Below are 15,181 nucleotides of genomic sequence, written 5' to 3'. Positions count from 1 at the left end.
GTCCTGTCACAGGACCCTCCCCGGTGTCCTGTCCCGTGACCATTCCCGCTGTCCTGTCCCGTGACCGTTCCCGCTGTCCTGTCCCGGGACCCTCCCCGTTGTCCTGTCCCGTGACCATTCCCGCTGTCCTGGCCCGTGACCCCGTTCCCGCTGTCCTGTCCCGGGACCCTCCCCGCTGTCCTGGCCCGTGACCCCGTTCCCGCTGTCCTGTCCCGTGACCGTTCCCGCTGTCCTGGCCCGTGACCCCGTTCCCGCTGTCCTGTCCCGGGATCCCTCCCGGTCCCGCCGCCCCCACGTGTCGCGTTCCCGCCGCACCGCCCCCACGTGACCCTAGGAGGGCGTGGTCGCTCCCTGCGTGAGTGACTGCGAGATCAGCCAATCACACACGGGAGCGCCCCCGTGCTGGCCGTTGATTGGCGGGCGGGCGGGCCAGTGAGGAGGCGGGGCGGGCGCACGGCGCGGCAGCGCGGAGGCCGCGGCGGCAGAGAGGTAAGATGGCGGCGCCGCCTCCTGCTCACAATGGGGCCCGGTGTGCCCCTCAGCGCGGCCCCCGACTTCTTCTCCAGGGCTCCTCCGTCCTGCACCGTCCCGGGGGCTGGCCTCCTCTCGCTCTCCGCTCCGGCAGCGCTGCCTGGCCGCCCCTCTGGGGTGCCCCTCACGCCCGCCGCCCGCGGACAAAATGGCGGCTCCTGGGCGGCAGGAGCGCGCATGCGCGGGAGCGCGGCGGCAGAGCACGTGCGCGGGCGGGAGAGCGCCGGGACGGACCGGGACGGGCACCGGGAGAGAGGCTGGGATGGACCGGGATATACCGGGAGAGAGACTGGGATGGACCGGGATATACCGGGACAGAGGCTGGGATGGACCGGGACGGGCACCGGGAGAGAGGCTGGGATGGACCGGGACGGGCACCGGGAGAGAGGCTGGGATGGACCGGGATATACCGGGACAGAGGCTGGGATGGACCGGGACGGGCACCGGGAGAGAGGCTGGGGTGGACCGGGATATACCGGGACAGAGGCTGGGATGGGCTGGGATATACCGGGACAGAGACGGGCATAGATCAGGATGGGCACCGGGAGAGAGGCTGGGATAGATCAGGATGGGCACCGGGAGAGAGGCTGGGATAGATCAGGATGGGCACCGGGAGAGAGGCTGGGATAGATCAGGATGGGCACCGGGAGAGAGGCTGGGATGAACCGCGATATACCGGGATAGAGACGTGGATAGCTCAGGATGGGCACCGGGAGAGAGGCTGGGATGGACCGGGATATACCAGGACAGAGACAGGGATAGATCAGGATGGGCACCGAGATAAACCCGGGGATAGACCGGGATACACACTGGGGGTACCGGTATGGAGGCGGGACTAGAGCGGGATGAGCGGCAGAAAAGACCGGGGACGGTTCGTGCTTGAGGCTGGATGGGCAGCGGGGATGCACCGGAGCGGAGGCGTGCATGGACACAGCTAGCAGGGCGAGTCACCGGGACACATCGGGATAGAGGCAGCGATGGGCACTGGGAGCACCGAGGAGATGCCCTGGGAGAAGAGGATCCCCCGCAGATTCCTGCAGGGCTAAAAGTTCCCTCGAGCATTATTTGGAATTACCTCCATAGGAGCAGCCTCATCTTCTGCTGAAGGCGTCAGACTTTGATTCAGATTCTCTCCCGCTGCTACTTTTCATTGTATCAGCGTTTTGTTCCACTCCTTTTCCTTGCTCTGCATCCCTCCTGCAGCGTCGGCATGAACAGGATCCGGATTCACGTGCTGCCGACGAGCCGAGGCCGCCTGACCCCGGTGCCGCGGCCGCAGGAGCCCCTGGCCTGCGCCTTCGCCCCCCGGCCCTGCTCCCAGCCCCGCCTGGAAGGGCAGGAATTCTGCATCAAGCACATCCTCGAGGACAGGAATGCTCCCTTCAAACAGTGCAGCTACGTGTCCACGAAGAACGGGAAGCGTTGTCCCAATGCTGCTCCCAAACCCGAGAAGAAGGATGGGTGAGTGGCTCTTCCTCCTGGTTTTCCAGTTCCAAACTCTATGGGATTAAAATAGGCAGGGGGAGGTTTTTCTCTTTGTCTTCCCTTTTGAAGGAATGGCTGGAGCTGTGTCAGGGGAGATTTACACTGGATTTTGGGGGAAGGTTCTTCCCCAGTTGAGCACTTGAGCAGCTCCTCGGGACATTGGTCACATTCACAGCCCTGCCAGAGCCCAGGGAGTGTTTGGATAATGCACCCAGGAGCATGGTGGGATTTTGGGATGTCCTGTTTAAGGCCAGGAGTTGGACTTGGTGATCCTTGTGGGTCCCTTTCAGGATATTCCATGATTCTTCTCTTTCAGCTGCTGCATTTGGGTAACCTCTGAGGAGCAGCTCCCTTTTTCCAAAATGTTTTTAAGCTGGAGAAAGACTCCATGGAGTTATCTGGGGACTGTGGGCTGTGCCCTGGCCCAGCAGAAGGTGGCTGCAGTGCTCCAGGCCCTGGATCTGCATGGGCAGTCCCTCCCTCATCCCAGCACATCCTGTGCCTGTGCCAGTGGATAATCCCCAGAGCAGCCACTCAGATCCCTCTGGAGCTTTGGCCTGGTTGTGCTGCTGCTTCCCTTAGGCCTTTAAAATGCTCGAGTGCTGGGGATGGAAGGGGTGGAACAGTTATGGATGACAGAGCACAGATTCCTCACGGGAGTGTTGCTTCCAGGATTTACTGGGATGTGGACAGTTGTTGTCCCCACCCTGATCCCTGTGGGGAAGGCAGAGACCAGTGAGAACGTTTGGAAGCAGAAGAGCTCAAAAACTCACCCACCTCACTGGCTTTAACTGAAAGCTCTTTTTGCTCCCTGCTGCTGGTGCCAGAGATGACATTCCCTCAGTGGTGGGTGGGCTCTCAGCATTAAAAAACTGCCCAACAGATGGCAAATAGAATATATGCTTATTTTACAAGCCAGGACACCAGGCTGGACCTGCTGCCAGCTCCCTGCGAGAGATTCCAGGTGCCAGGGCTCGTTCCCTGCCCTTCTGCCCTGCTCAGGTGAAACCCTGCATCCAGAGCTGTTTTCCCTGCCCCCAGCTCAGGAAAAACATGGAGCATTTGGAGTGACTCCAGAGAGGCACTGACATGAGCAGAGGGATGGAGCAGCTCTCATAGAAGGAAAGGCTGAGAGAGAATTGGGATTGTTGTGGAGGAGAGAAGCTCAGAGGTGACCTAATTGTGACCTTAAAGTGCCTGAAGGAGCTGCAGGAATGATGGAGAGACTTATTTACAAGGGGTGGAGTGCCAGGACAAGAGGGCATGGCTTCCCACTGCCAGAGGGTGGGGTTAGGTGGGATATTTGGAACAAATTTCTCCCTGTCAGGCTGGGGAGGCCCTGGAATGGATTTCCCAGAGAAGCTGGGGTTGCCCGTGGATCCCTGAAAGTGTCCAAGGCCAGGTTGGACAGGGCTTGGAGCCACCTGGGATAGTGGAAGGTGTCCCTGCCCATGGCAGGGGTGGGACTGGATGATCTTTACATTCCCTCCCAATCCAAAGCATCCTGGGATTCTGAAAATGCAGGAATGTGGAAGGTTAGGGAGCTATTCCAGGGTTGGTGGCTGCTCCTCTGGAATGGCTGTACTCATTTAAATGCCTTTGGGGCCCTCATAAAAAGAGGATTTCCCCTGCACACCCCCATTTTGTCTGGCATGAGGAAAGCATGAAGATTTTAATCCCCGGATCCTTGTGGCATCGTGCATTTAAAGCAACACCGTTCAAAGGCTCAGGGATGCGTTGAGGCAAAACCAAAGCAGCAGGATCCACGGGAGCTGCTGCTGTGAGCGAGGTGCCCTCGGTGTCTGGGTGCTCCCGAGGCTGCTGAGCTCTGCTGCTGGAGGCAGAGCTCGGCTGTGCTTTGGAGTTTGGTGATGGAGGAGGGATCCCAGCAGCAGGAGGCGGGAGAGCAAGCGGGGTCAGGCTGGGGAGGGGGAGCTCAGATCAGCTTTTAGGTTCTTCCTGCGCCGGTTGCTGCGCGCTGCTGAGCCCGTGCTCTGTCCCGCAGCACCTCGTTCTGCGCGGAGCACGCCCGACGCAACGCGCTGGCGCTCCAGGCTCAGGTGAAGAAATCCAACCCCGGGCCCGTGGGCGAGACCCTCCTGTGCCAGCTGAGCTCCTACGCCCGGGCAGAGCTGGGCTCGCAGAGCGCCGAGAGCAGCCGCAGCGAGGCCAGCCGCATCCTGGGTGAGCACTGACCCCCATGCCTGGAGGTTTTGGCCTCTGTGCTTTTCAGATCCTCTGCTGCGTTAGTGCATAGCTCGAAACTCCACATAAAGTGTTAGCTACTGTCTTTGTGTTTTGGTCAGGCAAAGCAATTCCTCTAGGCCTGAAAGTCAAGGACACCCGACAGCCTCGGGCCCTGAAAAATATAAAAATAAGTGAATTGAGGGGGTGCAAACTGGGGGAATATGACTTCATTACCTGAAGGCAATTGGAGGATTGACCCCTGATATATAAATGGACCAAACTTACATCTGTCTGAAAAACTCCTGACCATCATCCATCTTGGGTGTAGCCTCTGGGAGGCTTTTGACTGCCCAAATTGTATCTGTTGAAGGCCTTTAATAAATACCCACTTTATTCTCTTAAGCTTGTCTAGCCTCTGTTCTAGGCAGCCACTCCAAGGCATCAAACCCAAAGGCAGTGCCAGGCTGCTCTGTTCCTGTGGGGGAAAGCCAACAACATCCCCTCTTCAGTCCAGTGGGAAAAAGACCCACTGTGGTCCGGGAGGAAAAGCTGGGGTTTTGTAAAGCCTGGTGTGTCTCACGCTGCCATACCCAGACCCTGCAGGTTTAGCATGGAAATAATACCACTGGAATTCCGTGGTTCCTGGGAGGGCTGAAGCATCATTCCCAGTGTCTTCTGGCTGCTCCAAGCTGGGAGGTTTCCTGTTGTTTCCTCCTCCACGTCCCTCACTCAGAGTTTTGGGGTGGAGAGTTCCCTCTTGGCATGAGGCAGAGCCTGCTCAGCTCCATGGGGGCTGAGCTCCAGGGTGTCCCTGGCCATCGTGGGATGTGGGACAGTGTCCTGTGACTCTGGTGCTGTGTCTTGCAGAGGAGGACAGCTGGAGTGACTGCGAGCAGGACCCTGTCACTGTGGAGCAGACGTGGCGTGGGGACCCTGACAGTGAAGCTGACAGCATCGACAGCGACCAGGAGGATCCCCTCAAGTAGGTTGGGGGAGTAGTTAAATTTCCATTTTTGGGGGGCTCAGCCTGGAAAAAAGGCTCAGGGGGGGACATTCTGGTTCTCCACAACTCCCAGGTGGGGCCTGGCTCTGCTCCCATGAAAAGGGACAGGACAAGGGGAAACGGCCTCAGTCTGTGCCAGGTGAGGTTCAGGTTGGACGTCAGGAGGAATTCCTTCATGGAAGGACTTGACAGGCGTTGGAACTGCCCAGGAAGATGCTGGAGTCCCCATCTCTGGAGGTGTCCAAGGAATGACTAGATGTGGCAGTCAGGGCTCTGATGGGGAGCAGTGACAGGTTGGACTCAATCCTGGAGAGCTTTTCCAACCTCTGGGACTCTGGGGTTCTGTGGTGGCTGCTGCCTGCTGCACACATGTTCCATGTTCTAGGCTCAGTGTGGCTCCAGGGGACAGTGGTTGTGTCAAAAACGTGACTGTATCAATGGTTTTTTGTGGATTTGTGCCTACGTGGTTTGTTGGCTGTGGATTCACTCAGGTCCTGGAGCTGGTGGTTTCTGGCAAGCACTTGCTGCTCATCCTCTTCCAGAGTGGAGTGGATCTCTCAGCAGCTTCTCTGGGTGATCCTGACTCTTAAAAAAAAAAAGCCTGAAATTGAGTATTTCAGCTCATCACTTGTTGATGGTGTAACCCAGAGTGTTCAAAATAACATCAGTGTTGTTTGTGGGGGGGAACAGCCCAGAGGGACCCCCACAGAATAATAATCCTGAGAGAACCACACAATCCTTTGGGAGATCAGCCCTGAGGCACCCCCAAACCCTTTGGAAGAATAATCCTGAGAGAATTCCCCCCAACCTTTGGGGGGCTCAGCCTTGAGAGACCCTCACACCCTGTTGGAGAACAGCCCTGAGGGACCCCCACACCTTTTGAGGCTTCATCCATGAGGGACCCCTGAGACTCTTCAGCAGAAAAAAAAACCATGGGATCCCCAGACCCTTCGGGATCAGCCCCGAGGGGCCCCCACAGCCTTTGGGGGGGATCAGTCTGCAGGGACCCTCCCAAACAGGCCCTGTTCCCTGGGTTTTCCAGGCACGCTGGCGTGTACACGGCTGAGGAGGTGGCTCTGATCATGAGGGAGAAGCTGATCCGCCTCCAGTCCCTCTACATCGACCAGTTCAAGCGGCTCCAGCACCTGCTGAAGGAGAAGAAGCGCCGGTTCCTGCACAGCAGGAAGGGAGAGCACGAGGCCATCGGTGAGCCCAGACCTCCTGCCTGAGGGCATGCACAGAAATCTGCTAAAAAGGGGGGTTTGGGGCCTTTCTAGAGGCAGATTTCAGAGCAGAGTAAGGGGAGGTGTTTCATTGAGGGGCTGGAGCATGTCTGGAGATGGGGAAGGGTCTGGAGAACTGAGGGAGCTGGAGAGGGGCTGAGCCTGGAGAAAAGGGAGCTCAGGTGGGACCATCTCACTCTCAGTAACTCCCTGGCAGGAGGGTGCAGCCAGGTGGGGATCAGAATTTGCTCCCATGGAACAATGAGACAAGAGGAAATGGCCTCAAACTGTGCCAGGGAGGTTTGGGGTGGGCATCAGGTGGATTTCTGTATGGGAAAGGTGGTCAGGTGTTGGAACTGCCCACGGAGATGGTGGAGTTCCTGTCCCCAGAGGTGTTCAGGGAACAACTGGACATTGCACTCAGTGCCCTGGTCTGGTTGGCAAGGTAGGGATCAGTCAGAGGTTGGACTCTGATCCTGGAGAGCTCTTCCAGCCTGAGTGATTCCATGATTCTGTGCTGGTCCTGTGCCCAGAGATCCCTATCACAGTTCCAAAGCTTTTGCATTTCTTTGCTCTTCAGAGCTTGCAGCGTTGGCAGGAAATGAGCTATAATGTTAATTCTGAGACAAAAGTGCTTATTTTGTACTGGGATTTCCTGTTTTTTCCTTTTACGAACAAAAAATACTCGTCTGTAAGGCCCTTGGTGTGTGGACAGGAGTTGGTTCCAGTAACACCAGTGCTGCTATACTGGCATATTCCTCTTTAGCAGGGATGCAGCTTTCCCTCTGCCTCTGCAGGCATTCTCTCTGTGCAGAGTCTGCTCTTGGAAGCAGGAATTCCCAGTTCAACAGAGGCAAAACCGAGTTGTGTAACTGATCCCAAGCATTGCAGAGCAAAGGACTCTTTTTTCCAGCATCATCCTTTAATAGCTCATCCTGGAAAACGCCATAATTCAGCTCAGGCTCAAGTAAAAATAACCAGGAGTTTGGTACATACCAATTTTGCAGAACTCTTTTTAGCAAACGAGTCAGAGAAAAGCAGATCCTGAGCGTTGCCCTGTAATTACACCAGGAATGCTGGCGGGAAGCTTCCAGAACTCGCACAGGAGTGACCTGGAATTTGACAAGTTTCTATTCTGCTGCCGAAATCACAATGGACGGGAGCGGCCGCATTATTTTTAAAGGAGATTTTAAAAATACTCTGTGGGCCCAAGCGTTCCTGGCGCGTGCGGAGAGGTCGGGATAAATTTTGGGATGGACCCCGCGACGCCAGGCGTCACCCAGAGCTGCGCTTCTGCTGCTCCTGTGGATGCAGCCCTCGCGGCTGACCTGCCAAAAAAACAGGTGGGTGGAGATGCCTGACTCTTCTTTTATTCCTGCAGGGAGCAGCCTCCTGACAGGGCCAGAGGGGCTGATGGCCAAGGAGAGGGAGAATCTGAAGCGGCTCAAGTGCCTCCGGCGCTACCGGCAGCGCTACGGGGTGGAGGCTCTGCTGCACCGGCAGCTCCGGGAGCGCAGGGTCCTGGCCACCGACGGCGCGGCCCAGCAGGTCCGTGGGGACACCCTGGATGGCTCTCTCCTCTCGTGTCTTTCTGGGAGTGACCCCAGAACCTGGCAGGATGCCCCATGTAGCACCCTTCCTGCAAGGCTGCCACCCTCCTGGGTTTGGAGAAGCTCCTGGGTTTGTTGAGGTTTGTGGGGAGCTTCTGGATCTGTGGTGGCTCCTGTGACTGCAAGAGCTGTCGGGTCTGGGGGAGCTCTTGGTGTCCACACCTTAAATGCTGCGGTTAGTTTTGGGCTCTTTGCAGCAGCAAAGACACTGAGGGTCAAGTCCAGAGAAGGAAATGGAGCTGGGAAAGGGACTGGAGCACAAGAAGAGTCTGGAAAATTCCTGAGGAGATGAAGGAAGTGGGGGGGCTCATCCTGGAGAAAAGAGGGCTCGGGGTATTTGGAGGCTTGGGGATTTTTAGGAGCTCATGGGTTGTGAGAGCTCATGGGTTTGTCAAGGCTCTCAGGTTTTTGGGAGCTCTTGGGTCTGAGTGAGTCCATTCCAGTGCCTAAAAGAGGCTCAGTAAAAAAAGGGAGAGGGAGTTGTAAATAGACAGGCAGTGACAGGACAAGAGGGAATGGTTTTAAACTTAAGAGATGAGAGGTGCGGGTGGATATTGGAACAAATTCCTCCCTGTGAGGGTGGGGAGGCCCTGGCACAGAGTGCCCAGAGAAGCTGGGGCTGCCCCATCCCTGGAAGTGCCCAAGGCCAGGTCAGATGTAGCTTAGAGCAGCGTGGGACAGTGGAAGGTGTCCTTGCCCGTGGGAAGAGGAGCTTAAGGAGCCTCAAGGTCTCTCCCAACCCAAACCATTCCATGATTTCAGGCTCACACCACCCGCTCCAGCCAGCGCTGCTTGGCCTTTGTCGATGATGTCCGCTGCTCCAACCCGTCCCTGCCGATGACCCGGCACTGCCTCACACGTATCCTTTCATCCCACACTCTTCCTGAGTGTTGGCCAGCAGTTTGCCCCGTGGCTGGTTGCCCCTTTCTCCCTCCCTGGCCCTGAATCAAGGCCCTCGGTTTGCTGTAGCCGTTGGTTTCAAGCAGGAGCCCAGAGGAAATGTCTCCCTGTCTGTTGGTGCTCCCATCCCGTGGAACAGCCAATTCGTATGGGAGCAACAAAGGGCTGGGCTGCTCCCAGGGGTGCTCCTGTCGTGGCCTCCTGGCTCCAGAGCATCCAAACAGGCTGGGCATTTCACTTGGAAGCAGAGAACCCAGGCAGGCCTGAGCTGTGAGGGATGTGCATGGATCCCCTCCAGGGATGGGGATTCCACCACCTCCTTGAGCAGCCCTTCCAGTGTCTGACCACCCTTTCCGTGGAAGAAATTCCTCTTGATGAATTCAGAAATTCCTGAACCTGCCTTGACAAAGCTTGAGGCTCTTCCCTCTTGTCCTGTCCCTTGTTCCTTGGGAACAGAGCCTGTCCCCACAGAGCATGACCTTGATTTTTGGGAGGATCTGGCGGGGTAGTTTGAGCCTGTTTGGAGCTGCTGTGGCCCAGTTCAGTCTCTATGACCCTTTAAAAGGTTCTTGTGTGTGTGTGTGAGCAGCCTTGAGCTGTTCCACTTCCCAAACTGGCCTCAGCTATTGGAGAGCCAGCACTGAAAGTTCCACTGGGATCCCCCAGCTCAGGGATGACCACCAGTATGGGATCAAGGATTCCCCAGCTCGAGGATGACCCCCAGTATGGGATCAAGGGTTCCCCAGCTCAGGGATGACCCCCAGTCCATGACCTCAGCATTGCCCTGGGTGCATCTGCTCCATCCACTCTTCTGGGAGGGGGTGGATGTGTCCATGTTTGGATCAGGCTGGAGCTGCAGGAGGGAGCAGTGGGGTGAGTCAGGACAAGTTCTGGCACTGAGTCCCAGGGCTGGGTGAGGAGGAGCTTCTGCATCTGTGGGAGATCTTGGATTTGTGGGAGGTGCTGGGTTTGTGTGAGCTCTTGGGTTTATCAGGGTTCCTGGGTCTGTGGGAACTCCTGAGTTTGTGGGAATTTCCGGATTTGTGGGAGCTCCTGGGTCTGCAGGAGCTTGTGAGTTTTTGGGAGCTCTTGGGTCTTGAGAGGTTTTCAGATTTCTTGGGAGATTCTGGATTTTTGAGAGCCCCTGGGTTTGCTGTGTCCCTGGAGTTGTCAGACTCCCCCAGCCCCGTGCAGGGAGCAGGAGCTGGAAGCTGCCTTTGTTTCTCTCTAACCACCACAGACCTCAAAATAAAGAGAGGAGAAATCCCATAAAACAGCCAGAGAAGCTGCTGTTGGCAGCTGGCGCTCCCGGGAGGGAGGGAAGAGCTGGGTCTGGCGGGAGCTCTCAGCTGACTCTCAGTGACACAAACAAGCTTTTCCTCGGGCAGCCGATAACATCTGATAACATCTGCGGCTTTTCGGGAGGCTCTTGGGCTCTGTTTGCTTCCAGGAGCTGGATTGTTTGTGACAGGGCACTAAAGGGATGGGGGAAGGCTGGGAGGCTCCAGATGGAGCCTGGGATTTTCGTCCTCTTGGCAATCTGTGCTTTTGGCTACCAGTAAAGTCAGTGCTGGAGCTGGGAGTTGCTCCAGGAGATGAAAATCTGCTTTCCCCACCCCCTGTTCCCTCACCACATCTTCCCTTGGGTGTCCCAGGTCCTTCTCTCTTGGGCTGAGCTCTGACATTACTGCCAGCCCAGATTGTGGCTCCCCACGGCCTGCCAGGAAGTGAATTCCTGAGAAATCCTTGGAGTAGAGAGGAGAGGAGGGAAGGGTGAATCTCAAACCTAGCCAGCTTAAGAAACTGGCTTAAACTTGGTATCTTTTCCCAGTTTTGTGTGGGTTGGGGATTTTTTCCCTCCCTCTCACACTGGTGTGTGTGAGGAAATTGCAGTTGAGGTGGTCCTGGTTGGAAGGGAATGGAAGAGGATAAAGAGGGGTGGAAGAGGAGGAAAGGGTTGGAAGGAAAGGCTGGAAGAAGTGAATGGGGGTTGAGAAAGAGGAAGGGGTGGGAAGAAGAGAAAGAGATTGAAAGAGGAGGAATGGAGTCAGAAGAGGATGGAGTTGAAAGAGGAGGAAGGAGTTGGAAGAGGATGGGATCAGAATAGGGCTTGGAAGAAGAGGATGGATGTGGGAAGAGGAGGAAAGGGTTGGAAGGTGATGGGTTCAGAGCAGGCTGGGTTGTGATCTGTAGCTCCTTTGCCTCTGGATGGCTCTGCAAGTGTGATGCAATTGAAGCAGAGTTTCTGTTTGGGATTAAAGGCAGGAAATCCCATTTACACCTCTGGCAGGAGCAGGTTTTCCACTGGGAAGGAAAATGCAGTGGGAGGATAGAAATACCATAACTAAAGTCCTGGCTGTGGAAAAGGCATTGTGTGTGCTGGGATCTCCCTGCCTGTGGGGCTGGAGCTGATCGTTTTCCATGGATGTCTGCAAACAAAAGTTAATCCTGTGCCTTTGTGGCATCCAGCTGAGTATCTGTGAGTGGTTTCCAGGGATCCAGCCACATCTCCCAGCCCCCACGGAGCGGGGGGGGCTGTGGCTGTTGTCCCAGTTTTCCATCATGGAAATTGTGTCACCCACATCCCTGGGCAGTTGGGGTGCAGCTCTAGCCTCTGGATTCCTGATCTGGGAGAAATGGGGGTGGGTTTAACACCGTTTGTGGGGGAATTGGGAGCCTTTCTCGGCGTTTCTCCCTCTGGATGTGTCTCTGGCAGTACCTCTGCTGCTTTCCTTGACCTCCTCTTCCAAGATATCTGCCAGGATACAAACCAGACACTGTTCAAGCCGTGCCAGGGCTCGGAGGAAGTTCCCTGCAACAAGCCCGTGCCCGTGAGCCTGTCTGAGGAGCCGTGCTGCCCCCTGCACCTCCGGCTGCCCCCCCAGATGTACGTCCCAGAGCAGGTCCTGGCCGTGCCCCAGGAGCTGGGGGCTGCTCCCACGGATCTGTACCTGAGCGCGGCCGAGCTCCAGCCCACGGAGAGTTTGCCCCTGGAATTCAGCGATGTAAGTGGGAAAGCTGCCCCTCTGCCCAGCTGAGAGCCCACCTGGAATGCTGCATCCAGGTCTGGGATCCTCAGCACAGGAAGAGCTGCTGGAGCGAGGCCACGGAGGACAAGGGCTGGAACAACTCTGGAGCCAGGCTGGGGATGTCCAGCTTGGAGAGGAGAAGGATCCAAGGGCACCTTAGAGCCCCTTGCAGGGACAAGGGATGGAGTGCCAGGACAAGGGGGAATGGCTTCCAGTGCCAGAAGCAGGGTTAGGTGGGATATTTGGAACAAATCTCTCCCTGTCAGGCTGGGGAGGCCCTGGAATGGATTTCCCAGAGAAGCTGGGGTTGCCCGTGGATCCCTGAAAGTGTCCAAGGCCAGGCTGGACAGGGCTTGGAGCCACCTGGGATAGTGGAAGGTGTCCCTGCCCATGGCAGGGGTGGGACTGGATGATCTTTACATTCCCTACCAATCCAAAGCATCCTGGGATTCTGAAAATGCAGGAATGTGGAAGGTTAGGGAGCTATTCCAGGGTTGGTGGCTGCTCCTCTGGAATGGCTGTACTCATTTAAATGCCTTTGGGGCCCTCATAAAAAGAGGATTTCCCCTGCACACCCCCATTTTGTCTGGCATGAGGAAAGCATGAAGATTTTAATCCCCGGATCCTTGTGGCATCGTGCATTTAAAGCAACGCCGTTCAAAGGCTCAGGGATGCGTTGAGGCAAAACCAAAGCAGCAGGATCCAGGGGAGCTGCTGCTGTGAGCGAGGTGCCCTCGGTGTCTGGGTGCTCCCGAGGCTGCTGAGCTCTGCTGCTGGAGGCAGAGCTCGGCTGTGCTTTGGAGTTTGGTGATGGAGGAGGGATCCCAGCAGCAGGAGGCGGGAGAGCAAGCGGGGTCAGGCTGGGGAGGGGCTCAGATCAGATCCCAGCCCCTTTCTGTGCAAACAGGAGGGATTTTTTGGGTTAGAAAGGAAAAACAGGGCTGTTTTCCCTGATGCTGTCATTTGAGAGGGTTCTGAGCTCCCTCTGGAGCTCTGCAGATTGATGGAAGCTGCCGGGGGCATCTGTGTTGTGTCTCACGTCGTGCCAGGCTGGGGAAGTGCCACTCGTGAGTCACGGGAATCTCACCCTCGTGTCAAACCCCCTTCAGAGCCAAAACAAACCCCAGCCTCTCCCGAATCCCAGCCTCTCCCAAATCCCAGCCTCTCCCCTTGTCAGGGAGGGCAGATGGAGGAGTGCTCAGAGCCTGTCCAGCCCCATCTGTGCTGTCAGGGCAAACAGAGGAGGTGTGACATCCTGGGAGAGGGTGGGGATGTTCCAGGTGTCCTCTGGAATGTGTGTGACATCCTGAAGAGAGCAGGGACTGCTCTGGGGGTCCCCAGGAGTGTGTGTGACATCCTGGAGAGAGCAGGAACTGCTCTGGGGGTCCCCAGGAGTATGTGTGACATCCTGGAGAGCAGGGATTGCTCTGGGGGTCCCCAGGAGTATGTGTGACATCCTGGAGAGCAGGGATTGCTCTGGGGGTCCCCAGGAGTGTGTGTGATATCCTGGAGAAGAGGGATTGCTCTGGGGGTCCCCAGAAGGGTGTGACTGGACCCTGTCAAAGCCATTCCAGGTGCTGGAAAGACACTTTGGGAACAGCCCATCACGCTGGGCTGCCGGTGGTGTGTGCCACACCTTGTCCTCAGCAATGCCAGCTGTGATCATGGCATTCCAAGAGGAGGAGGAGGGGGTTCCTGGGGTGTGTTCTGGCTGCTGGCTGGGGGTCCCCTGCCATGGTGCCCACTCCTCCTCCTCCTCCCAGCCTTTCTCCTCCCTTTCCTGCTGCTTCAGAGCACTGGTGCCTCCTCAGCCCCCTCCTGACGAGCCGCTCCGCTGTTTCCCCTGCCAGGACCTGGACGTGGTGGGTGATGGGATGCAGTGCCCCCCATCCCCTCTGCTCTTTGACCCTTCCGTGACCCTCGATCCGTCCCTGCGGGACATGGCCGAGGCTCCCATCGACATCCTGGCGCTGGAGGAGCCGGACAGGGGCAGCTCCTCCACCCCGCTCGTCCCTCCGGCCGAGGGGCCAGCGCAGGTACGGCCGGGTGGGACTGATCCCCCCACCCCGGGATGGGTTTTTCCCAGCAGGAACCCCCCCCCCCTCTTCCTCCCACCAAGCCCAGGGGCTCCTCTCCCACACAGCAGCTCCAGAGCCTGGGTGTGCCCATGGTCTGGATGGCATTAGGAGCGCCAGGGTGGGCGGGGGTGGCAGCCACAGGCTGGCCCCCGAGGTGGCTCTGTGGGTGGCTCGGTGCCACCCTTGTCCTGGGGATGTCTGGCCAAGGGGGTCGCCTGCTGTTGGAACCTCTTAATCGCAGCTGGGGCTTTTTAGGGGAGTTGTTTCCCAGGCCAGGGGTTCTCCTTTCTTCCTTGGAGTCTTTAATTTTCACTGGGATAACTGAAATTTGTTCCTGTCATCCTGTCTGGAGCCTGGGGCGTCTTTGGGGTGTCCCCACAGGGAGAGGTGATGTCACCCACTCTCCTGTCGTGGCTCCTGGGGTGAAGGCCAAGTTTTGGGGTGGGGGGTGCCACAGCCCAGGCTCTGACTGAAGACCCCCAGTTTGCTGTAGCTGTTGGTTTCAAGCAGGAGCCCAGAGGAAAATTCTCCCGGTCTGTTGGTGCTCCCATCCTGTGGAATGACCAATTCGTGTGGGAGCGACACTGTCCCAGGCTGTGTCCCAGCACGGCCAACACCCCACCCCTGCTCCCTGTCCTGTCCCAGCAGAGTCACCTCCCGTTCCAGCCGGGGCCCCGGGAGCAGCAGCAGCCACAGGACACGGCCTCGTCCAGCCCGGCCCGGGGAGCAGCTGCCAACGGGAGCCTGGAGCCGGGGGCCGTGGGCTGAGCCCGGGGGTCCCCACACCTGGGGGACCCTCGCCGTGGGACCTGGGGGGACTGGAGTCCTGCTCCAGCGCCGGGATGAGCTGCAGCTCCGGCTCCTCTGCCGATTCCTGGAGCCACGGGGAGCCCTGAGACCCCAGGATGGGGCTCCAGACCCTCCTGTCCTCTGTGGGGGTGGAGTAGCCACGGGAGACTGGGGAGGGAAATCACGGAATTTCTGGGGGGCTCTGCCACACCCTGGGTGGGGGGGAGGATGTGGCCCCGTGAGGTTTTGGGGGCACAGAGGGTCCGTCCCGCGGGGTCCCCCACAATAAAGTGATGGAGGTGGGTGCTCGGTGTCCCTGTGTCGTGTGGATGAGCCCTGGCATTGG

The 15,181-nt window shown here is 57.6% G+C and overlaps 1 protein-coding gene and 2 non-coding genes across 5 annotated transcripts; all 3 read left to right on the top strand.

The window, feature by feature from the left end:
- The first annotated feature begins 436 nt into the window (after positions 1-436).
- On the top strand, positions 437-15,070 carry KANSL2 (KAT8 regulatory NSL complex subunit 2). Of its 3 annotated transcripts, none has more exons than XM_054004622.1 (10): positions 437-489; positions 1,735-1,992; positions 4,022-4,200; positions 5,071-5,185; positions 6,249-6,412; positions 7,811-7,977; positions 8,802-8,898; positions 11,691-11,944; positions 13,819-14,004; positions 14,692-15,070. In XM_054004622.1, the coding sequence occupies exons 2-10, from the start codon at positions 1,742-1,744 to the stop codon at positions 14,812-14,814; spliced, it is 1,536 nt and encodes a 511-aa protein (XP_053860597.1). In that variant the 5' UTR covers positions 437-489; positions 1,735-1,741; the 3' UTR covers positions 14,815-15,070. The 3 variants fall into 3 exon arrangements, with proteins under 3 accessions (XP_053860597.1, XP_053860598.1, XP_053860599.1); XM_054004623.1 differs by lacking the exon at positions 437-489 and adding an exon at positions 1,148-1,640; XM_054004624.1 differs by lacking the exon at positions 437-489 and having other exon boundaries at positions 1,150-1,992; positions 14,695-15,067.
- Positions 8,975-9,102, top strand: LOC128822900 (small nucleolar RNA SNORA2/SNORA34 family). The gene has a single exon (XR_008441612.1). It is a non-coding gene; the product is annotated as a small nucleolar RNA SNORA2/SNORA34 family (small nucleolar RNA).
- LOC128822901 (small nucleolar RNA SNORA2/SNORA34 family) lies at positions 14,506-14,633 on the top strand. Its single transcript, XR_008441613.1, has one exon. It is a non-coding gene; the product is annotated as a small nucleolar RNA SNORA2/SNORA34 family (small nucleolar RNA).
- Positions 15,071-15,181: the final 111 nt, after the last annotated feature.

This window comes from Vidua macroura, unplaced genomic scaffold, assembly GCF_024509145.1.
Source record: "Vidua macroura isolate BioBank_ID:100142 unplaced genomic scaffold, ASM2450914v1 whyUn_scaffold_107, whole genome shotgun sequence".
Lineage (NCBI taxonomy): Eukaryota > Metazoa > Chordata > Aves > Passeriformes > Viduidae > Vidua > Vidua macroura.
This window is presented reverse-complemented; position numbering and strand designations above follow the sequence as displayed.

Bases quoted from the DNA above. Each gene is read 5' to 3' on its own strand.
- KANSL2 (XM_054004622.1), top strand. From the start codon at position 1,742: ATGAACAGGATCCGGATTCACGTGCTGCCGACGAGCCGAGGCCGCCTG. The intron at 4,201-5,070 runs GTGAGCACTGAC...TGTGTCTTGCAG, and splicing joins CGAGGCCAGCCGCATCCTGG to AGGAGGACAGCTGGAGTGAC. The intron at 8,899-11,690 runs GTATCCTTTCAT...TCCTCTTCCAAG, and splicing joins GACCCGGCACTGCCTCACAC to ATATCTGCCAGGATACAAAC.